The 25,192-nt window shown below is 32.5% G+C and overlaps 1 protein-coding gene across 2 annotated transcripts in view; it reads left to right on the top strand.

Moving 5' to 3' along the window:
* Nucleotides 1-25,192, top strand: part of LRBA (LPS responsive beige-like anchor protein) — a 637,829-nt gene that overhangs the window by 483,556 nt on the left and 129,081 nt on the right. For both annotated transcript variants that reach the window (XM_069493475.1, XM_069493474.1), the window contains 3 exons: nucleotides 4,303-4,443; nucleotides 5,478-5,597; nucleotides 24,454-24,606. In XM_069493475.1, coding sequence (XP_069349576.1) covers nucleotides 4,303-4,443; nucleotides 5,478-5,597; nucleotides 24,454-24,606 — 414 coding nt within the window. The remainder of the gene's footprint in view (nucleotides 1-4,302; nucleotides 4,444-5,477; nucleotides 5,598-24,453; nucleotides 24,607-25,192) is intronic.

The raw sequence follows: 25,192 nt of genomic DNA, 5'->3' as shown, positions 1-25,192 counted from the left end.
AAAGATTATATTTGAAAAATAGAAATGGTAGAAAATTATTGAAGTTAGGAAAAACAACTTGTAATACAACATTTTTAGATGGATAAAATGGCCCAAAGAAGGAGTTTTGAGTAATAGGTTTGAGTCTCTTAGATTTATGTTGATTTTGAGCTATATTAAGATACTTCATTTCTTCATTATTAAAATATAGATATCTAGGGATATTGTAAAAATGCATAACAATGTTTTATAAATTTATAAAGTGTAAGTTGGAAGTATTATTCTTAATTAGATAACTTCAGGTGAGAATTCCTATAATTTAAAAACAGAAAGAAAAAAACAGGTACCTTTCTTTTCACAGAAAACTTTTACTAGTAATTAGATGAAAAATTCTGTTGTGTACCTTTAAAGGGGTCTGTGAATCCAAAACCATTTGTTTTTAATTGATGTCATAGAAGATTATTATAACTTAACATTTCATATGCTTTTGATAGTAAAATTTGGAGCCCTCTGGATTTTTGAAAAGTAATTTTGGTTTTGGTTATGTTCTTGAGGTACAGAAATTCAGTTGATTGGGACTACTGTATACTATTAGGGTTTTGACAGATAATGCACAATACTGTATGTTTTTGTTCTGCTTTGTCATAAGAAGATTGTGATGTTTGAGCATGTTCTTTCCTAATAGACTTGACTAATTTCTTCAGGCTTATTTAATTTTTTCCTTAAATATTCTTGATCAAATAACCTTAAAAATAATAATTATTATTATTACTATTATAATAATTTACTGTGTACCAGGCACTGAGCTGGTCTCTTTACATGCAGTGCTTTTGTTAATTAACAAAATTGCTTCTCAAGGAAGGTAATAAAAAATGTATTTTTTATTATAATGTTCTTATAAAATTGATTTTAAAGTTTTATACCACATATCCTGTCTTGAAAGGTATCATTACGATCTCATAAACAAAATACTTATAACTTTACCACAGATGTCAACTTTGTTATTTGTAAAATTATTAAAATATGGTAACAGTGATTTTTTTTTTTGTCTATACCGTTTTTACAAGGTTTGGTTTTCTTTAATTTGTCATTTTCTATTTTAATATAATCCAACTTCTTATTTCTGTTTTTAAACATAATGCTCTGTTGTTAGACCTAATACACTAAATTTTAAATTATTCTACTTAATTCTATTTTATTTGACCCTTTTTTGCATTCTATTGTGATTGATGTTTTTTTCTTAGTTTGTAGAGTTAAAAATTTTTATATAATTCTATTTGTTAGCTTTTTGTAGTGTTCAAAATTATTTTTCTATATCCTAGAGCTATTTATGTTTACCTGGTTATAAACTTGAATTATACCACTTTTATATTCTCTAATCAATACTTATTTTTTATTGATTTTTTTTTCATGAAATGACCATTTTTAATGACCAGTATTTTTGGTCTTCTCCTTTTTAAAATTTGCTGATTTTAAAAAATACTCTGTCAAGCTTTTTAAATTGTATAAAAAGCTCTATGTAGGATGAAAGTGCTAGGCATCTTCTTGAACTACCTTACAATTGTTACTCTTAATATACTGTATAAGTAAGAGGAGCCATCAGCATTTACTTTTAGTTCTTTTGCAGAGATGAATAATCTTGAAATGCTGATTTAGACAATGTTTTAAAAATGCTATAATGCACTTTGGTGTGTGACTGACTCTTGCTTAGTTAAATGTTTTGCAGCATTATAACATAGTTGGATTCAGCTCATCTTTTAAAGCAGTTGTCAGAAAAATATGGGCCAGCATGGTAGAATGTATTAGCTCAATACATTGTCTCCATTTTATTATGAAGCTGCTGAGGAAGCTGTGATATACAGCACTGTCATTACAGATCTATTGTTAGGATGGTTCCACAGTCTTCTTTGCACCGCCATTAATTTATAGCAGTAAACAATATGTAGCCTTCCAACTGCAGCAAAGCAGAATCTTTTAATGAGGTGGATGTTATTACCACAATAAATCAGTGCTTTCGTGTAATGTATAATTCAATGTGTGTATTCCCACTGTAACTTCTCTGAGTAAGCTGATAGTGTATCATTGTCATTGCACAGCTCCACTGGTCTTTCTTTTTTTTTTAACCTTCTTTTATTTGGGGACTTCTTTTTTATATGCTTGCAAATAAATGTGGCATGTCTTGATAGCTGTCCTATAGCAGGTTTCAGAAACCAACTGTAACAATAACAGCCAGAATCAATACTGTGGGTTCAACCAATATGGATCTCTGCACGATGCCATTTTTTTTTTTTTCAGATGCTAGTGAAATCAATCCTAATTGGTTTTAGCATTATATTCAAGAAATGTGATTCTATAACTATTGATTTTGGGGGTTACTCATTTGGAGAGTAATAAAAATAGGAGCAGATAAAGTGAATACTTAATATGCTGCAGAACCATACAAAAGGAGCATTGATTCTATTTTTAATTCATATAATTTGTCTTCCAGTGATTTTATTTCTTCTTTCTTTCCTTTTGCATGGCTTATTCTTTAGGGGCAACAACTAAAATACGTTTACAGGCATTCCAAATTGGTTCTGTAACAAAGAAAGAATTCTTGGAGTCAGTTCTATTCTTAACTGGCATACATTAGTAAGTCAGATATAATTCTTTTGTATAGAAACTAATGCTTTAAAAGATAGCTTTTTAAAGTTAGTAATACTGTGACACTGACTTAATAATCAACTAAAGATTTTTAAAAATTTGCCTGTAAAGTAAAAAATGGCTTAAAGTAAAATAATATTGATTAGAATCAACCTATTGAAAGAGAATAGTATCAAAGATAAATAGTAGTTTTGAAAAAATAGTTAATTAATTTAATAAGATAACCAAAATGATAAATTTAAAATGTTGGTTAAAATCATATAACATGAAAAGCAATTCAAAAACTGGTCTGAACATTGCTTCATTTCTGATAGAATATTTCTCAATACATCCATTTTTAAACTAATATTTTTAATTTATTTAACATTTTCCCCATAAATAATCAAATATTTTATTTCTCTTATAAATAAGAAATGACTAACTCATAGATTTTTATATAATATATAAAACCAAAAAATCTGTTCTGCATCTTATTAAGAGAAGTAATGTTATATGCATGTATCTTTTTTCAGTGAATTGGTACTTACATTTTGAATAAGGAACCAAGATCTTCTGGAGATCAGAATGTTTTGAGAGAATGAATTATTATTTAAAGCAGTTAGTCTTAATGTTCTTTGAGCCCTAGAACCCTTTGAGAATCTCAACGATATTCTCTATGTCTTCCTTAAGAAAATGTATTAATACATGTGCGTGCTCACACAAAAATTTGCCTGCTATTTAATGGAGTCCATGTATTCCCTAAATAACAACAGCAGCTGCAGTAATACTGATGCAGGTACCAGGTAACATTTATTAGGCTTTTATGTTATGCCAAGCAATGTGCTAGGGGCTTTAAAGGTAATTATTTTATTCAGACTTCCTTACCCCAATTCTGAAACATCATCCTAAAAATCATAGTTAGCATTCATTAAATGTCAGGCGTAGTTTGTAGGACTGTCATGTGCTTACTCATTTTATATTCCAAAGCAACTTTCTGAATGAGTATTGCTGTCATTCAAGTGAGCCCAGTTTCTTTACCATGTTGCTATACTGCTCTGGAACTTTTGCTGTATTGTATTATTTTCCAGTGTAAACTCATAATCTGCCTACTATTCTTTCTTTGTTATATATATTTTTATAGCTCATACAGGCATGTTTTTATCCTCTACTTTCTGGTTCCACTCATACCAACAGAAATTTCTAGTTACACCTTAATCCCATTTTCACACAGTCTCTTCTTTGCAGTCTGTCTCACCTCTCTCCCAGTTTTGTTCTATTCTCTGAATCCAATATAAGTCATTCCTCCAGCTTCAAGATTCTGTTTGTAGTTTTTGCTTCTAATTAGCCAAATGAGATTATAGGTGCTTTCCAAAGTGTTGTATAGCTAATATTCACTTCATGTAATTGTCTTTATGCGATGCTTGTATGGGCTGGTTAAAAACCTGTATTCGACAGAAACTAGATTTATGGAGAAATGACAGGTTTATCCATCTACCTACTTATATGTGTATGTTTAACCTATGTTGAAAAATAGATTTATTTTTTTCATCCATTCTCTGAATGTTACACTGTTTCTGACTTAAATAGTATATATTTTTAAAAATTACCTTCACAATTACTAACAGGATAACATTAGAAGAGAGGAAGAGAGAAAGGATGATTGTATTCATATATTCTTGGTTTCTTCCTTTTTGTTGGCAGCCAGTGGGAGCTTTGAATCCAAAAAGAGCAGCATTCTTTGCAGAGCGTTATGAATCATGGGAAGATGATCAAGTTCCAAAGTTTCACTATGGTACTCATTACTCAACTGCAAGTTTTGTTCTTGCATGGCTGCTAAGAATAGTAAGTTTTATTTGATAATAAACCATGACTAAATAAATTCAATGTTGTGAAGAATATGCAATAAACAGAAATCATCACATCTTTTTTTAATGCTAAACGTCACTTTAAATGATTGAGGTTCTAATTATAAATTTCTCTATCTCATTTGGTATATATTTTATAACATACTACTGTAGAATTGACTTAAATATATTTCACCTGGAATTGTGTGAATTTTTGCCTTAAATCTGCCTCTTCAAATGGTTGCTATCTTACCAGATTCTAAATTGTAACATAGGTTCCTTTACAATGTATTCTATTAAAAAAAGAACTAAAAAAGATTTCATTAGCACAAACACATATTTATATATTTTGGAAACTTCAGTTGCCCTAAGTGGAATAAGGTAAGATTGTTGGCAATAAATACCAAGGCTGTCGTGTATTGATAATATATTGGTTAAACAAGAAATGTTTCTGTAAAATTGAAAGGTGATTCATCTACTAGAAAGTAATTTCTTTGGGAAAGCATTAGCAGCACATCATTAATTAAAGCTTGTTAAAAGGGTACAGGCAGACATAAATCCTAGAAGTAATTTATAGTGCTTAGCTAATTTCAAGCAATTATCCACTAATATGTGTTTAAGTGTTCTTTAACTAAGAGGAGGCTTTTAAATCTTCCCAACATTTTTCTTTTCTTAATCATAAATTAAATATTGAGCCATAACAATAGGAAAATTACATATTGGACTATTTCCTTGTACTGTGAAGAAAATGCATCTAATTTATGTCTGAATGTTATTAATAAATTATTCTGGAAAAGGAAAGAAGTCTGAAGAAAATGTTGCAAATATCAAATTTTGGAAATATTTAGAAATATTTCTTTTGAAGGAAAAATAATTTAAGAACTTTAATAATTTAGATACCATTTCCATTCTATACCTAGTATATACTATCTAATGCCTATTAGTCATGAAAATATTTAGATCTAAAGATTTAGAAAAAACACTTTTTTGCATGAGGGAACATACGGATTTTTTTTACTTGCTATTTTTTAGGAACCCTTTACAACTTATTTCCTAAATTTGCAAGGAGGGAAATTTGATCATGCAGATCGAACTTTTTCATCAGTTTCCAGAGCTTGGCGAAACAGTCAGCGTGATACATCTGATATTAAGGTAAAGAATGTTTTGTTTTGCTGTTGTTATTGCCAATGTGTTCTTTGTGGAATGAATGTTGAAAATTTTTCTGCTACAATACAACCCTGTTTACGAAAGATAAGACTCAGAAAATGAGGCCTTAAATAAATGGCCAAAAACCACAGAATTTCTTTCTCTGTCTCTCTCTCTTCCGTGTCTATGTCCTAAATGTCTCTCTCCCCTCTGTCTGTCTGTCTGTCTCTTTCACCCTCTCTTCTCTCTGTTTCTAGTTGTGGAGTGATTCCCTACCCACCTTCTTTGGAATATTTTTGTTGAAGGAAAAATATAGTAGCATAGATGTGAGGCTTGTGAGGCAGCGTGCTCAATGGAATTCCAAACTCAATAAAATTACTGTAGTCTGAAAAATGCTATGAGAAAAATCTCAGACATATGTATTTAGATATCCCACGTGCCCATTCTAAAAATAATTATCTTTGGCTGCTGCTGGTTCTAAATGCATACCTGACTTTGCCTGGCATTGCAATATTACTAAATAGAAATAAGAGTCCTCCTATCTATATGCATGTTCACTAATAAAAAAAAATCACAAACTTTTGCACAGTAGCTAATCTAATCCTTACTAGACTTTTGCTTCTACCCTCAGAAGTACAGTATTTTATTTTCTTTACATAGTGTCACTTTCTGCAAGGTACTGTGTATAATGAGACATAATGCCTGTAGTTTTGAAGCTCCTTACAGTTTCATAAAGAAATATGACTTACACGTAAATAATTATACCATATGAGAGAAAAAAATAAGTGCCATATGAGAAATATTGGAATCTAAAATAGGAAATGTTACATTACTAATGTGTATGTTACTACAGAGTACTTAAAATTTTTTCAGTGTAATAATAATTGCACCTTAAGTCTGATATTTTACACTCTATAAACTATATTCACATACTTTGTCTTACTTAGTGTAGAGTACATTGCTGATATCAAAGATACTTTATTGAAGAAGTATCTTCAGTTGAAGAAGAAGTATTGGGCCATCTACCAGGATTTTTTCATCTCACAAATAATGTACTCTGATATATAATCTTGAAAATTGAATATCATACTCTTTAAGAATCACCAGTAAATAATTTTGAAATGGATATTTAGGTAAAATTAAATAAGACTAGTTAACACTTTAATAATTTTTTAAAATTTTATCTCTAATCACAAAGCTATTTAATTACTTTTTTAACTCTTTTGAGAAATAATAAGAGTTATGGATACATGAAAGCATTGATAAACCTTTTTGTTCTCAGGATGAAGACTTGTGATTTTTTTTTTTTTCACTTCCATATTCCTTCATTTGTTAAGCATCTCATGACCAAATTTTAACTTCTTATGTAAGTTTGGTACTAGAAATGTAAACAAAAATGAAGTAATGAATTTGAGAATTATTTTTTTCTGCTTCATAATAGTGATAATAGATACATACCTTCAGCTTTCTGCCTCTATCAGTACTAGATATTCCTGCTTACTGCTCTGATGGGTACGAGATACATGTGATATATCCTAGTAGTGTTTTGTCTCTTTTTCCTAAATCTCAGCCTTTTTCTCTCAAGATTCTTTAATTAGTGTGTATCTGATTTCATTTTTCCTGAATACTTCTCTTAAAATACCCTGCCAGTGAAAAAATAAAATAGAAATCTAAACAAAAGAACCCTAACATCAAGAAAAAAATCACATGATCTTCTTTACCTTTCTCCTCCCTTATCTTTTGAATTATTCTTGTTTCTTCACAAATAATGAGGACTCAAATCCATCTCCCTTTTCTTTGAATGCTCCAGAGGCTGTAATAAAACAACTATTATTGGACAAATACTAGAATTTCAGTTCTTGCTATTGTGCTACTGTAATTTCTAGTTTTTTAGTGATGTTATATAGGGCATCTATATGAAGAAGTGAAGTACAAGGTTAAGGGAGAAGTTCAAAAAAAGATACAAGAATTTGACCAGGTGTGGTGGCTCACACCTGTAATCCTAGCACTCTGGGAGGCCAAGGCGGGTGGATCGTTTGAGACCAGCCTGAGCAAGAGCGAGCCCCCATCTCTACTAAAAAAATAGAAAGAAATTAGCTGGACAACTAAAAATATATATATATATAATTAGCCTGGCATGGTGGTGCATGCCTGTAGTCCCAGCTACTCGGGAGGCTGAGGCAGAAGGATCCATTGAGCCCAGGAATTTGAGGTTGCTGTGAGGTAGACTGACGCAACCGCACTCTAGCCCGGGCAACAGAGTGAGACTCTGCCTCAAAAAAAAAAAAAAAATACAAGTATTTAAAATTTCAAGTGTCAAGGTTATTGGAGCCTGGTTAGAAATATATGCATTGTTAAATGTCATTTCATCATGTTCAGAAGTACAGAAATTTTCTACAGGACTAACTTTGCCGAAACCCACTTATTCTTCTAACCTTATGTATATTCTCCTTCTTCTTCATTCACTCCACACCCACCCAAATATCCACAGGGTAGTGGGTAGGGCATTCATAAATTACCTGTATTTTCTATATTATTAACCAGCTAATTTGGAACCTATAACTCAGTGATTTTCAAATACTTTGGAAAAGTATATAAAATGTGGTTACACAGGCTATTTAAAGAACCTCCTGATAGTGTCTTTCTAAAACCAATTAGGGCTTTAATCATACCTTTTTTTAAATCTTGCTTCTTTGTAAAGTGTTACATTTTAGAAAGCACATTTAAATTATTATAATACAATCAGTGAAAAGAAATGTGTAAGAACACATTTAAATTACTATAATGTATTTCATTCAGATATAACATATTTTAAGGAGAATCATTAATTATTAATTATAAATTACAGTTGTCTTAATGTTGTTTGTATTGTCTTGTTGGAGTTTCTAGAAATACTAAAGAAAATGTTAAACAGTAGGGGTTAGTGAAATATGAGGGTTGGGTAATGGGAATTATTTTATTGAGTGGATTCTAGAGTACACCTTGCCTGATTAATATAATATACATTCTCTAAAACATTTTTGTGGGATTTTACAAAAATGAAATGTTGTGAGATAGGTAGAGGATTTAATTAAATTAATTTTTAAGAGAGGAATAAATAAGAATAACATAACATTTCTAGTACTTAACCTTTTTTGCTGAGAGGGAACTGTCACTTTAATATCTTAGAATCCCTATTTCTTGTATTCTACCAATACCCAGAGAATAATTTTACTAAAAAATAAAGTTTATTCCTATGAAATAAAGATTAAAATATGATTTCTTTTTATTTCAGAGAAGAAAGGCACTTTATTAGGTTTTACTAAAGCAATCTTTCATTTTTAGCATGATTTACCAGTTTTAAAGTTTTAGGGATTTGTATTTCTGTGTGTCATTGGTGATTCCATTTTCAGATCTGACCTCTCAATGATGCTTTTTATTCTACCAAGAGGAAACAGTTTATAAGTGTTCATCAGTTCTCTAAGTAGGCTTAGAGCTACTGTCCAGTGGAAATATAATGCAAGCCACAAATGTAAGCCGCTATGTAATTTTAAATTTCCTTGTAGTCACATTTTAAAAAGTCAAAAGAACCATGTGAAATTAATTTTAATAACATATTTTAACTGTATATCTAAAATATTTCAACGTGTGATCAGTGTAAAATTAATAATAATTAGATATACTTTTTTTTTCATACTAAGACTTCCAGATCTGGTGTGTATTTTACATTACACATCTCTGTTTACATAGCACGTTTCTATTCAGACTAGCCATGTTTGGAATGTTCAATAGCCACTGTGGCTAATGGCTATTATATTGGGCAGTGTAGACTTAGGGCATTGTTTTGGACTCAGCCCAAGGGATAGGTTGTGGCTTTTGGAAATAAAATGCCTTTATCCTCTCTGAACAATGATGCTTCTGATGTGTACTTCATCTAAATGTGAACTGACAAGTAGAAGTAATAATTTGTAGTCTTGAGGACTGAAATAAAAAGTATTAAAAGTGGATTGGAGAATCATTATTGTGTTAAATAATAATTTTAAATCCCCAGTAGATTCTGTGTTTCAAATCTTTAAAATTACTTAAATTCAGAAACTGAGGTTCAGAGTAGATTACTCTCTTCAACCTGAACCCTCAATTATTACGACCAAATTTTGTGGAACAAATCAGAGACACATAAAGTTTAAATGAATTTCACTAGGCAATCACATCTAAATATTGGGCGAATAACTAAGCTTTTCTAGGCAATTCATTGTCATTCATTTTTCTTTCCATCCTCTTGAGGTAGCCTACTCATTTCAGATACGCTTAGTGTCAATAAATTCAATCCAGTGGTTAAGTATAATCTGACTTGCTGCAGTTTAAATTCTTTTCTTTCTCTCTCACAGAAATCATTAATAATCAGTATTAGAGCATAGAAGGAGTCATAAATGTCACCTCAGTTTATTACTTTGGAATGGGGACAGTAGTAAATGGATCTAAAATGGAAATTATTGGAGAACCATACTTTTCCAGAAGCTCAGAATTTAGTACAATAATATATTATTAAAATATAACATATGGTAAAAGTAAAATTAGAGTAAAATGTTTAGAGGAATCCGAGATATCATTTACTTTTTTTTTCTTTCTTTTAATTTTTATTTCATCTTATTGTTATGGGGGATACAGAATTGCAGGTTACATACGTTGTCCATGTACCGCCTTTCCCCCCAAGTCAGAGCTCCAGGCGTGTCTGATCCCCAGATAATGCGCGTTACACCCATCATGTAGGTATATATCCTTCCCTTCCCCAACCCCCTTCCCGAGTCAGCACCTTCAAGCATTACCATTCCCCAAACGGTGCGCAATGCACTCATTGTGTAGGCATACACCCATCCCCTCCCCCACCCCCCACCTCAGTCTGATACCGGATTGGTGTCGTTCCCAGATGTGTATTTAGGTGATGTTCAGGGAAACCAATTTTCTGGTGAGTACATGTGATGCTTGTTTTTCCATTCTTGGGATACTTCACTTAATATAATGGGTTCCAACTCTCTCCAGGAGAACCATAGAGATGTCGTATCTTCATTATTTCTTATAGCTGAGTAATACTCCATGGTATACATATACCACAGCTTACTAATCCAATCATGTATTGATGGGCATTTGGGTTGTTTCCACATCTTTGCTATTGTGAATTGTGCTACTATAAACATTCGGGTACATATGTCTTTGTTACAGAATGACCTTTTTTCCTTTGGGTATATGCCCAATAATGGGATTGCTGGATCGAATGGCAGGTCTACTTGAATCTGTTTAAGATACCTCCATAATGCTTTCCACAGGGGTTGCACTAGTTTGCAGTCCCACCAGCAGTGTATGAGTGTTCCTGTCTCTCCACACCCACACCAACATGTGTTGTTTTGGGTTTTTTTGATAAAGGCCATTCTCACTGGGGTTAAGTGATATCTCATTGTGGTTTTGATTTGCTTTTCTCTGATGATTAGGGATGTTGAGCATTTTTTCATATGTTTGTTAGCCATTCTTATATCTTCTTTTGAGAAATTTCTATTCATGTCATTTGCCCACTTTTTGATAGGGTTGTTTGATTTTTTTCTTGCTGATTTTCCTGAGTTCTAAATAGATTCTTGTTATCAGTCCTTTATCTGATGTGTAGTATGCAAATATTTTTTCCCATTTTGTAGGTGGTCTGTTTATTCTCGTGACTGTTTCTTTGGCTGTGGAGAAGCTTTTTAATTTAATCATGTCCCATTCATTAATTTTTGTTGCTGCTGTGATTGCCTTGAGGGTCTTCTTCATAAATTCTTTACCTAGGCCAATGTCTGTAAGAGTCTTTCCTACATTTTCTTCTAGAATTCTGATTGTATCACGCCTAAGGTTTAAGTCTGTTATCCACCGTGATTTGATTTTTGTGAGAGGTGAAAGCTGTGGGTCCTGTTTCAGTCTTCTACAGGTGGCCAACCAATTCTCCCAGCACCATTTATTGAATAGGGATTCTTGTCTCCAGAGTATATTCTTTCCTGCTTTGTCAAAAATTAGGTGACTATATGAGGATGGTTCTATATTTGGATTTTCTGTTGTATTCCACTGGTCTGTGTCCCTGTACTTGTGCCAGTACCAGGCTGCTTTAAGAACCACGGCCTTGTAGTATAGTTTGAGGTCTGGCAAATTAATACCTCCCATTTTGTTTTTGTTGCTTAAAATTGCTTTTGCTATACGGGGTCTTCTCTGGTTCCATACAAAGTGTATAATTATTTTCTCTACATCTGTGAAGAATGATGTTGGTAATTTAATAGGGATTGCATTGAATCTGTAGATCACTTTGGGTAGTATAGACATTTTAACAATGTTGATTCTTCCAATCCACAAGCATGGTATATTTTTCCATATGTTTGCCAGTTCTGCTATTTCTTTTCTCAGTGTTTCATAGTTTTCCTTATAGAGGTCCTTTACCTCTTTAGTTAGGTATATACCTAGATATTTTATTTTCTTTGTTGCTATTTTGAAGGGTACTGAGTCTTTAATTTGGTTTTCCGATTGACTGTTATTGGCATATATAAATGCCTCTGATTTGTGTATATTAATTTTGTAGCCAGAAACTTTGCTATATTCATTAATCAATTCCAGGAGTCTCATGGTTGAATCCTGGGGGTTTTCCAGATATAGCATCATATCATCAGCAAAAAGTGAGAGTTTGATCTCTTCCTTCCCTATTTGGACTCCCTTGATTTTGCTTTCTTGCCTGATAGCTCTCGCAAGGACTTCCAATACTATGTTGAAAAGTAATGGGGACAGTGGGCAGCCCTGTCTGGTACTTTTTAAATTTTTTATTTTAATTGAGTTTATCCACTCTCAGGCCCTGGTTGTGATACAGCACCAAATATGACACAACTCTTGCCTTCAGTGAGCTTTTGCACTAAAGGAGCTACGATAAAACAAGTCCCAGTAATTTAGTGTAATAGACACTCTGTGGGCTCATAGACACAGCATCTGAAAATGAAAAGAAGGGAAAGAAAAGAGGAGACCCAGGACCAATCATAAGGGGGCCTTGTGCTTTGTTAAGGAGGTTGGATTTTAACCTGGAACAGTGCAGAGACATTGGGAGGATTTGAAGCAGAGGAGTGACATAAATAGGTTTTGTGTTTTTAAGAGATCGCTGTGTTTGGTGTTGAAGTATGTATTACTCTTTTTTTTTTATTTCAGCATATTATGGGGGTACAAAAGTTTAGGTGACGTATATTGCCCTTGCCTCCCCTCCCCCACCTGAATCTGAGCTTCAATCGTGTCCATCCCCTAGACGGGACACATCGTACTCATTATGTATGTATACACCCATCACCTCCCCCCCCCCACATCTGCCCAACACCTGATTAATGTTAGTCCCAAATGTGCTCTTAGGTGATGATCAGTGAAACCAATTTGATGGTGAGTACATGTGGTGCTTATTTTTCCATTCTTGGGATACTTCACTTAGTAGAATGGGTTCCAGCTCTATCCAGGAAAATACAAGAGGTTCTATATCACCATTGTTTCTTATAGCTGAGTAGTACTCCATGGTATACATGTACCACATTTTATTAATCCACTCATGTATTTATGGGCACTTGGGTTGTTTCTACATCTTTGCAATTGTGAATTGTGCTGCTATAAACATTTGAGTGCAGATGTCTTTTTTATAGAATGTCTTTTGTTGTTTTGGGTAGATGCCCAATAATGGGATTGCTGGATCTTGTATCTGTTTAAGGTATCTCCATATTGCTTTCCACAGAGGTTGCACTAGTTTGCAGTCCCACCAGCAGTGTATGAGTGTTCCTGTCTCTCCACATCACACCAGCATTTATTGTTTTGGGACTTTTTGATAAAGGCCATTCTCACTGGAAATAAGTGATATCTCATTGTGGTTTTGATTTCCATTTCCCTGATGATTAGAGATGTTGAGCATTTTTTCATGTTTGTTGGCCATTCTTCTGTCTTCTTTTGAAAAGTTTCTATTCATGACCTTTGCCCACTTTTTGATAGGGTTGTTTGATTTTTTTCTTGCTGATTTTCCTGAGCTTTAAATAGATTCTTGTTATCAGCCCTTTATTGGATGTGTAGCATGTGAAAATTTTTTCCCATTCTGTTTGCTCTCGTGACAGTTTCTTTGGCTGTGCAGAAGCTTTTTAATTTAATCAGGTCCCATTTATTTATTTTTGTTGTTGCTGTGATTGCCTTTGGGGTCTTCTTCATAAATTCTTTACCTAGGCCAATGCCTATAAGAGTTTTTCCCACATTTTCTTCTAGAGTTCTAGTAGTTTCACACCTTAAGTTTAAGTCTGTTATTCACAGTGATTTGATTTTTGTGAGAGGTGAAAGGTGTGGGTTTTGTTTCAGTTTTCTACATGTGGCTATCCAGTTTTCCCAGCATCATTTATTGAATAAGGAATCTTTTCCCCACTGTTTATTTTTGTCTGCTTTGTCAAAGATTAGATGGCTATATGAGGATGGTTTTATATCTGGATTCTCAGTTCTGTTACACTGGTCTGTGTCTCCGTTCTTGTGCCAATACCAAGCTGATTTAATAACCACAGCCTTGTAGTATAGTTTGAAATCTGGTAAATTAATACCTCCCATTTTGTTCTTATTGCCTAAAATCGCTTTTGCTAAACGCTGTTGAAGTATGTATTACTCTTGTCTATGGCCAAGCACGGAAGCAGTAGGTAAGTTTGTAAAGTAATTGGGCAAGAAGCAGTGAAGGCTTAAACTTAGTAGTGGCAATGGGACTAGAAAAATGTAGCTAAATTTAAGACATATTTAGAAGGCAACTGTTAGAATTTGGTGATTGACTTGTAAGATGAGAGAGGAAGAGAAAGAGATTAAATTTGAGTTGAGCATGTGTATAGAGAACATAGAAAAAAGAGCAGGTTTTGTCAGGTCATAATTATTTAGCTCTCTGCCTTTTGGCAGAAAACTGAGAGGTGAATTAAAGTCTCCCAAAACACAGTTAAGCTAACATTTATTTGTTGTTTACCACATGTAAATATGGTAGAGAGCTCTTGGAGTTAAAAGGGTAAGATAAACATTTCTGTATTTCACATCTCTCTCCAGATGAAAAAGATGAGTGCCTATAAAACTATTTTTAATACAGGTTAGATAGTGATAAGTATTATAATAATATATAAACAAAATGAAATTATTTCTGTGTTGGGGAGGTGGGGTTGCAGATGACTTCATAGAGTAGGTGATTTTGAGCTATATCTTAAAGGATACAAGGGAGTCCAACAAACCTCCCAAATTTATGTCTCTAGTCTAGCCTGTATATTTCTCCTGATAATCTGACTCCGTCCTCGACATTTCCCTTTGAATTTATAAAATGTACCTTAAAATTAACACGTTCAAAACCAAATACCTGATCTTTATTCATTCAAACCTACGCCTCTCACAGTCTTCCCCATTTAATAAATGGTTTCCCATTTGGGAATATAAACTGAAATCCTTACAATGTAAGACCCAACACCACCAAACCGCCACTCCAAAATCTTGTTACTTCTTGACTTTCTTTTTCTCCATTTGTCCCCTTGTTTACTCTGTTCTAAACAGGGCCTACTTGGTATCCTTCAAATACTCCAGGTATCTTCTCACCTCAGAGACTTTGCTTTTACTTTTCCTTTCACCTGAGAAATTTTCTCCAGATATCTTTATGGACTCATTCTTCATCCCTTTCAGGTCTTTGCTCAAATGTTACCTTCTCAGTAATTCCTTCTCTATCTTCTCTATTAAAATTGCATCCGTCACCCCATGCACTTTTGCTTACTTCCTGACTTCATTTTTCTTCATGTCACTCACCATCTGACATATGTATGTTATCCTTATTGATTTGTTTATTGTCATATCCCACTGGAACATTAGCTCCATGAGAGCATGAATTTTGAGACTGTTTCACTTATTGGTTTATTCCAAGAGCTTAGAACAGTGCTTGTAACATAATAGGCACTAAATTAAATATGTATAAAATTAGTTACTTGCTGAAATAAGAAAGAGTATTCTGAGCAAGGAAAATGACATGAACAAAGTTTAGAGAAAATATTTGGCACATAAGGAAATGCTACTGGTCTGCTAATTGGTCTTATGTTCTTGGTTTTTAGGAAACAGAAAAAAAAAAAAGATACTGAAAGGCAGTTAAGTCTAACATGAAGACCTTTGGTTACAGTCTGAATATATTTGATTTAATTCTATAGGCCAGTTCAGCAAAATTTTTTAGTAAACAGCCAGATAATATTTTTGACTTTTCAACCCATGTAATCTGTGTCATAGCTCTTCAACTCTATCATCGTAGTGCTAAAGCAGCCATAGATGCTATGTAAACAAATTAGTGTTTTCCAATAAAACTTCATTTACCAAAATATTAATAGGCGTATTTGGCCCGTGGGCCATAGTTGGCCATCCTGTGCTATAGGCGGTGAGGAGCCATTTAAGATACGACCAGGATGGGATATCCATTTAGAAACCTATTTTAAAACTAAATATGCATTCTTAGTGGTGAATGTAAAATTTTTATTAAGTTATGAAGTTTGTAGGGTCAGTAAAGTATATTCCATATTTACAGTTAAATACAATGCAGTTGAATCCTAAGAGGTTACAAAATAAATATTTTTTAAATAAATTACTATGCATTAATATTATATCAATTAATTTTAGCTTTAAAAATTAAACCTTAAAAGTTTTAAATATATACCAAGTTAAATAATAATACAAAATAGAGGTGATCATAGAATAGTTTTGCGTCTTGTGAGATTTGTCAAACATGAGACCTTTGACTTGCCCTCTACTACCTAAGAAATCCCAGGGGTCTGCAATCTGAAGATAAATTAGGTTTCGTTTTTCCCCTAGCAGCACATCTTCTACCATGTTAATACATTCCATGGATGCTGATAGTATCAGCATTAGGCCTATTTATAAGAAGGTGTTTGACTATTAACTACAGTTAATAGCACGTAATTGCTAGATATGTATTTCTTAGTGTATTTATTTTTTAAAAGAAAAAGCTTAAATTTTATTTTCTTAGTAAAAAAAAAATAATCACTTATTCCTCCTGTTTTCAGACCTCTTTTTAAATAATTTAGAATTTTTTAAATGTTAAAAGAAAGGAAAATTAAAATCTTACCCTTTTTCATGCATCATTTGTACATTTCTGACTTATGTGTTCTTCCTCCTTCCCTGTCTCCCTCCCTCTTTCTCTCTTTATTTTTTTGCCAGTCTCTCTTTTTCCTTCAGTAAGCTCAAGCTTTCTCACCTCTCACTTAGTGTAAAACACTCACACTCTAACTTAACCAAATCTGTATATCCTTGCTTTTATATGTAACTTATACATAACTTGCAATTTTTTAATTTAACCACACTCTTCAGCTCTCTACTTCTTCATGCATCAATAGGTTAAATGATGAACCCAAGTATTAATTTTTTTAATATTGAGATTTATATTCTGCAGTGAGCCATTTCTTGGTTCATTAATAAAATTACTTGAAGCACTGGATATTTTTCTTCTCATGCTATTTATATATTCAGAAAAAACCCTTTTAAGGCATTTAGAAAATATTCATATCTTCCTGAATTATAAAAGTGAACACATATGACAGGTGTGATTTCTTTTTTGACTGGTGTTCTTACATTTTTTGTTCAATTAAAAAAATGTAGATTGTTCATTAATGTGCTCATAGATGCTGATATGAACTGTTCTCTCCCTATACTCATATATATATTTACAGCTTGTTCCAGGAAGGATTGAAGTTACACATTTTATTTGTGCCTTCTCTTACGGCAGTTAGAGCTCACCCTTTGTTTGCATTATTAATGCCCATTATCTCATCCCAAATTATAATTTTCTTAAAGATGGGGCCTAGAACAGCAAAAGGCCCAATGAAGATGTCCAGTCCAAATATAGAAGTGAAAAAATGTGTGGAAAGCAGGAGAGAACTATAAATTATTGAGAGTATTTATTATAAAATGAGCCATGTTAAGCCCCACTGTCATTGCTAATAAAAAACAATAAATGTGTTTTAAATGTGATAGTTATTTTGTAGTAATTATTAAGTCTTAAATATTTTTGTGAGCATATTTATTTTTACAAGTAAATTTTGTTGTGTTCTCAGAATTATGTTAAATGCTTTTATAGATGGGCATGATTCAGTGAATGACCTGTTGGCTTTAAGAATTAGGCTAGTTAAGTCTGTAATTTGGAATTTTTATCAAGAGTCACGTTAATGATAATAATAGTAATAATAATACATGTATATAAAATTCGATATTACCCCATATGAGCCTCACAACAACCCTGTGCTTTAGAAATGGCAATTGAGGTGAGTAAGGGTCACAAAAATTAAATTAATTTGAGGGCATGTGATAGTAAGTTGAGTAGACAAGATTCAAACCCAATTATTCTTTCCTCTATATCAGATTGAAATAGATTATCTATTATCTACTGGCATGTTATCCATGATTTTTCTTTATTTTAATGCATCTGAAATAATTGTTTTATCATATCTAAAACCACATAATATTTATTGGGTCTGTCTAGAAGGATCATAGATTTATTTTTTCTTATCCAATTTTAAAAATTATTAATATGTTTTTCTTTTACTGAAGGAAAAAGTAGCATTTTATCTACTAAATAAGAAGAAACTAAATTTAAGTATCAACTTGAAAACTTTCAGATACTGAGTCCATTTAAAATAACTATTATAAGTGCACTTCATTGTAATTGGCTTCTTATCAATTTTTTAAAAAGTTTTCGTTACTTGTGGGCTAACAAAATGAATACTTGAAAGTTAAAATGTATCACAACATGCACATTCTTTAATAATATATTGTTCATTAACTTTTTTGTTAGGAAAGCTTATTTTGAATTTTTTCTTCATAAAATATATCATTTTTCCAGTAGTGAAAAGCTAAAAGTTTGCTTTTGCATCGTTTTACCATCAGAGTCCCCAACGCAGTGCACCTTAGTTAATTTGCTGTCATATTTGAGTTGTCAGGATTTTATATTTTAGTAAAATTAAAATAAATATTTAATTTTAACTCTTAAGTAGCATCTTTATTTTTATTTTGATTATCTTATTTCTTTGGGTTAATAGATTAGTAATAGTATTTGGCATGTTTGCCCAGATATGTTGAAGTGATGGTTTTAGTTCAATGCATAGAATTGGTGCTTATTAAAAGGAGAATCATACAGGGTAGCTGCAAAGGCTGTTCATATCAGTGGGGTCACCTTAAGAAAGAAAAGTAAAGCATATGTGTGGTCACAACCAATCTTGTCATTATGCCAGGAAAGCCTTAGGATTTGTGATCAAAGTGATGGGCTTATCCTGAACTGTAGTATAACCTTTGGTTGAACCTTTCAAATTTTTATTTTAGGAGATGATATACTACATTTTGACCATGTTACCTGCCTCTAAAACCTATCTGCCTAATTAAGTGATAGAGATTAAAATTATTCTCAACAAACCAGGAGAAAATGTGAATTGTAAATGTATCTGTCTTCTGTCAGTGTTGTTTACTTATCATTTTCCAGTGGTGGTTTAAGGAATTGCTGAACATGTGTTTTTTATCCAGAACTGAATGTTCTGGTCTGATGAATATAACACATACTTTGCTCTGTAAATGTGCATTATAAGTACTAGAAAGACAGTCTTTGACTCTGTTACTACATTTTGTATGTCATGAGAGATAATTTTGAACTGTAATATTTGGTGTTATATCAAGGCATGGTTCTCAGATGCTTTAGGATTAAAATTGAATTTTACTGTATAACTTGAATGTTATTCTCATCCACGGTAAGATTTTGGCTGTATGTATATTTGCTTATTTCTTTTAAGTTTGTGTATCTCAGTTGAGTACAGCATGTTTATTTCATGTTAACAGGATATTCAACTCTCATCAATTGATTTATTTATGCAGATTTCTTTATAATAAGATTGTAATATGTTTTAAGTGCAGTATGTCCTCAAATAACGTCATTTCATTCAACATTTCATTATATTGTTGATGAGGAAAAAAATCAATTCCTGGCTGGGGCCACTGTGTGTGTAGAGTTTGCATGCCCTCCGTGTCTGCATAGGTTTTCTTTAGGTACTCGGGTTTCCTCCTAACATCCCAAAGATGTGCACGTTAGGTGAATCGGCATGTCTGAATTGTCCCAGTATGAATGAATGTGAATGTGTGGTGAGTGTGCCTTGCCATGGAGCGGTGTCCTGTCCAGGGTTGGTTCTCACCTATGCCCTCAGTTGCCATGATAGGTTCCAGCCACCCTCAACCTTGAACTGGAATAATTGGGTGAATATCTTACTTGTTTTTGTTAATCTTTCTTAAATGTATGTATAGCTCATAGTTACTTCAATATTTAATATTAGAAGTGTTTTGGGTCTTTATTTAGAAGTTTGGTGATGTTTTTGTGACCATAAATATGCCAGGAGAACTTAACTCTTGTTTATATCAATTAGCCTGTGGTAAAATTGGTTTCGTTTTATGTGGGTTCACTTGAAGTTGCAGTTTCTAAAAACCTAACGTCTATATAAGGATTTACTGTATAGATGCTTACTCTCTTACTAATTTAATTGTGCTAATTTGATGATATCCTTTATAGTGTATGTAGAATTTTCATAATCTCTCTCTTCAGTGTTAATTTCTTAGAAGTATTGTCCCATTTTAAATTCATGTTTGAAGACCTCAGTCTCAGGGAGCCTTCAATTTAGAGAGAGATTCAAACAAACTGACAATTACAGTACAGATTGATGAGTTCTGTGTTAGGAAAATGCAGTGTATTATGTTCTTTTCCCTATAGCTTTCTCTGACCACCTCAACTTTTAGACATACTTTTCTCTTTTGAACTTCTAGAATGCTGTTTGTTTCTACAACTTGTTTTATCTTAATCGATATATCCTTTTACTCTTACTTACTGATTTAGATCTTTGTTCTGTATGGGGTTTCTGTTTATCGTGTTTCTGTATCCCAAACTGTAACACAGTTCTCTATACAGAGTAAAAATTAAATAAATTTTTTGGGATGATGTATTATATCACCCTTCATATCTGCCTAAGGCTTAAATCAAATAATCCATTAAGAAGAACTTCTTATAAATTTTATTCTTTTAATAAAAGATAACATTTACATTCTATTTGTATTTCTGCTCATAGTGAATTCTTCCCACCATTTTGTTTTCTAGAAATATGTTATCAGTTAATATATTGGTAACTTTTTACCATTATTGAAATAGATATAAAAGATAACGCAATGTCCCAATTTGAATTCAACCCTTCTTCATATTAGGCTGGTGAGAAATTCACTCATAGTTATTCGGGGGTTAGGGTAGGGAACACCTTTTCTCAAGGCTTGAATGAGAATCCAGGCTTATGTGACGCCTAGATAATTGGCCTTCATGTCTTTGGTCCATCTTGTTCAATAGTCATATCCTCATTCTCTAAGATACACGGTCTTTTGAAGGCAGACAGCTTGCTGATTATACAAAGTTTGTGTTAGGAAATATTTGCTGATGCCAAAAGCCCTGGTGCCAAGGGACCAGCTTCAGTAAGTGTGCCATGCATGGAGCCACCATGTACAGTAAGCAGATTGTTCTCTACGAGAGGACTCTTGACTAAGGAAAAGAATAGGAGCTGAAATCCAGCCTGTATTCACTCCATTTACTAAACTGAGTTTCCTTGGGCTACATTAGCCTACAAGTGTTGCCTTTTTCTAATTCATATATATATATATATGTATATATATAGAGAGAGAGAGACAGACAGACAGACATGTAGTGATCCTGCTTACCACTCCACGTCCCCAGGACTCCAGTCTAACCTCTTCATCCCTTTCCTTTCTGAGGCCAGAGAAAGCTGATTATAGATTTTGAGAAACCTGCCTCTCTAATCTTGGGGAACATCTTATGCCTCTTCTTTGGCTTCTGTCTCTTTAAAAATACAGACTTTTTGACACCTCCTTTGCCCAGATACCTTACACAATCTGTGTTTGCTTTAGACTTTTGCAAAAGGCAGAAAAGCATGCCTTCAAGAGGCCTCTGCTCTGGACCTTACAAATGTTTGTGAGGAAGGAAATGCCTATCTTAAAATAACATTTATATAAAATGTATCTTTAGGAAGTCACAAATAAAATCTATAGTAATTAAATGGAAATTGGTGGTTGGTTATTACCTCCTTCCCAACATGGTAGAAATTGTATAGCTGAAAGTTTAACATGGTCCAGTAAGACTTAAAAGTTTGAAATTGCTTTCTTTGTATCATTTATTAAAAATTTCTTTTCTTAATGTATATTTTTGCTCCATTTTAGGATAAGGCATCAATATTAAAGTAATTTAAGTTCATATTAAGTTTATATGTTTAAATAAATGGGGCCAGGAACAAAATATATTTCTCTATTAATTGAGTTTAGAACTTGTAAAAAAAAAAAAAAAAACCTGTGGAGAATATTTCTATTTTGAGCAAATAATTTTTTTGTTAATTTGTTGAGTAACTCTAATAAAATAACAGATGTAAAATTTGGAGAACAATATACAAAATCATGTTTTTGTGGTATACAGTAGAAGAATTGAAAACTTTATTTTTTTGACAATTGCTATGAAATGTCACTTGTCACATTCTGCTTTCTGGAATTGGTCTCAATAAAGAATACTTTTTTGGCATAGTTTTTCTATGTAATATATATCTCTGATTTATAATAGTCATTTGACTGATCTCCCACATTTTAAAATTCAGGGGAAACCTAGCACCTAAAATTCAGCCATTGTAAATGTTGGTTTGAATCTAGCAGAATTATTACACAAGAGCATGACAGGTATAACAGGCGAAAGAAGGGCAGCATCCTCTAATCATGAGATGGTGTCGGTGGGGATGGAGGGAGGCAGCAGGTATTATTGAAGTGAAAATAATTCGTATTTAATTAAACCAAATGCTGGTTTTGATTGTAAATAAACAAGGAAGGCATGTTCCTCCCTCTTTATTGCAGAAGACAACCTGGGTATAGTAACATTCCTCTTCAATAGCTCAAGTATTACAAAATGAAAATAAGACATTTTGGTAAAATTTCTCAAAGTTGGAAATTAATTGAATGCAAACTTTAGCAAATTAATATGAAAAATTCATAAAGTGACTTATCAGGTAAATAATAATTATAGCATTTAAAATTTTTTGGATTAACTTTATTACATAATAATTACTATATAGTGAGAGATATGCATACTCTATATATAATGTATATGTTTTCAATAAAACCAGTTTTCTTATCATGAAAGAACAAGTTTTATTTAGGTTTTTTTTCTTTTTAAAGTATCACTTGGAAAATATGTTAAAAACTTATATTTAAAATGTTTAGCTCTGTGTATACTATATAAGTAGAACACAAGCTTATTTGGTGACTAAGGACACAGGCTTTAGAGTTAGACAAGTCTTGGTTCAAGTTCCAAATTTATAACATATCAGCTGTGTAACCTTGGGTAGTTTACTTTACTTTTTTGATCCTTGGTTCATTTTTAAAATGGAGATGATTGATACCTTACCTCATAAAGTTGTTGTGAGGATTAAATGTAATAAGATTTAAGAGTTTATTTTAGTACCTGACTCATGCCGTGCAATAAATGTTAGCTCAAACAAATTGGATATGGCTTTTTGCTACATAAAATAAGACACATTTGTCTTTCTCCCTTTTGTCAATTAGGCTTATATGCATTGTTTTCAAAGAAGAGAATCTTAAAACTTTTGTGTGATCACTGTCTAATTTCATTTGTGGCTAAACTTTTAACAAGGCTTTGTTTTTTTTTTTTTAATTGTTCAGTTTAAATGTTTTTTAAGTCTGATGATCAGGTGGTTGTCAGCCATTTGGAGGACAAGCTCATTTCTGCCCTGCTTAGTTAATTATTGTGATTGTAAACAAAGGATGTACAATTCAGAGTCAGGCAACATTTCACATGGATGATGGAGGTGATAATAGCTTAATTCCTGCTGGATCTTTTTTCTCTGCTCTGGCAAGTTCATATTGACCTTGTCCAAAATCTGATGACCTCCCTATTTTACTCAACTGTTTGGAAAGCTAGGCCTGCCATAGCTGGCCCTGAGGGGGTATCTGAAAGACCACTGAGCCACTGACCCATGTCAAGACTGGATTTTAAGTCCGATCTACAGGGCCTCTGAAATAGTTATATATGGGGCTCATTGCACACAAAAGCCTAAACGGCTGCATTTTTCTGCTTATTAAGTGTCCTATTAAAGTGTATTTAAAGTGTTGTCATTGAAGTTATATATTTAATTTACCCAGTTTCTTATGTAGGTCCTTTTCTATTAATAGATTGATTATAAATTTTGATCTTTTATCAGACTTAGTATCTTAAAACTAAACTTGAATGTTTTAAATGTGAGGAAAATATATTGATAAACCATGGCTAAAATGTAATGAATTATCTTCCTGGTCGATAAAGGGACCAAGGCAGTGGCATTTTAATGCTTATATTATAAAAGTTTTGTTTTTCTCCTGGTAAAAATTCCATATTCCTCATAAAAAAAATTTAGTTTAGGCTGTCATTGTTACAGCATGGTAATCTGTTTATATCTTTCCAAACCTCAATTATTACTCAAATGTTGGTATTTAAAAGTTTTGAGGTTCAGACGTGTCGTGAAGAAAAGCCTATAAGATGTATTTATACCAGTAAGGTGTTATTTAAATTTGGTTGGATAGGATCTGTCTACCTTAATATGAATTTTGTGATAGGGGTATGATATGCAAAGAGAAAATAATTTCTTTATGTTTATTTTGTTCTACACAATAGAAAATGATCAGGTCCTTTTGAATGTTGAGTCAGTATCTTACAGTTTATAATATAACATTGTCTTTTATTTTTATGTAGGAGTTGATCCCTGAGTTTTATTATCTCCCTGAGATGTTTGTCAACTTTAATAATTATAATCTTGGAGTGATGGATGATGGGACAGTCGTGTCTGATGTCGAACTTCCTCCTTGGGCCAAAACCTCAGAAGAATTTGTTCGCATAAACAGATTGGTAAGATAGTAATCATCTACTCTGTCTGTCATGAGCCTTTTCGCAAACATCTTTCATGTGTTGGTATGTAATCATTAACCCTTGCTCTTCTGGACAAAGCTGTAGTTGATAGGAATAACTGAAAGTGATGTAATACTTCAGGAATCATCATATATACTTTATAAAATGTTATTGAATTGAAAGGTGTAGTAGTTTCTTTTATTTTATGTAGAATTTAAGTCATGTTCACATATACATGATAATTCAAAATTATATGTGAAAGTTATAAGTGAAACTAGAATTGTAAGCTTTTTCAAAGGTGGGGTTTTCCTTCCAGGAAAGGAACATAATTTTGTGCTTCAGGTGAGAAGGCCATTACACATTTTGGTAATAGAAACAAGATTTTCAAATTGCATCCTGTACCTATGTTTTACAGGAAATCTTTACATAATATTTAGAATATGAAAACTTAAAAGCATAATAAATTTGTGCTTACAAATAACTCTTTAGTGTTCTATTTAGTGGACTCTTTAATGTCCTCCATTGTATGAATTCTATATTATTTTGTGAGAAATTAATATGATTTTTCTTTTTTGCCTTTATAAGT

This window comes from Eulemur rufifrons, chromosome 18, assembly GCF_041146395.1.
Source record: "Eulemur rufifrons isolate Redbay chromosome 18, OSU_ERuf_1, whole genome shotgun sequence".
Lineage (NCBI taxonomy): Eukaryota > Metazoa > Chordata > Mammalia > Primates > Lemuridae > Eulemur > Eulemur rufifrons.
Note: the sequence above shows the minus strand (reverse complement) of the source record. Positions and strands in the feature narration are given on the sequence as shown.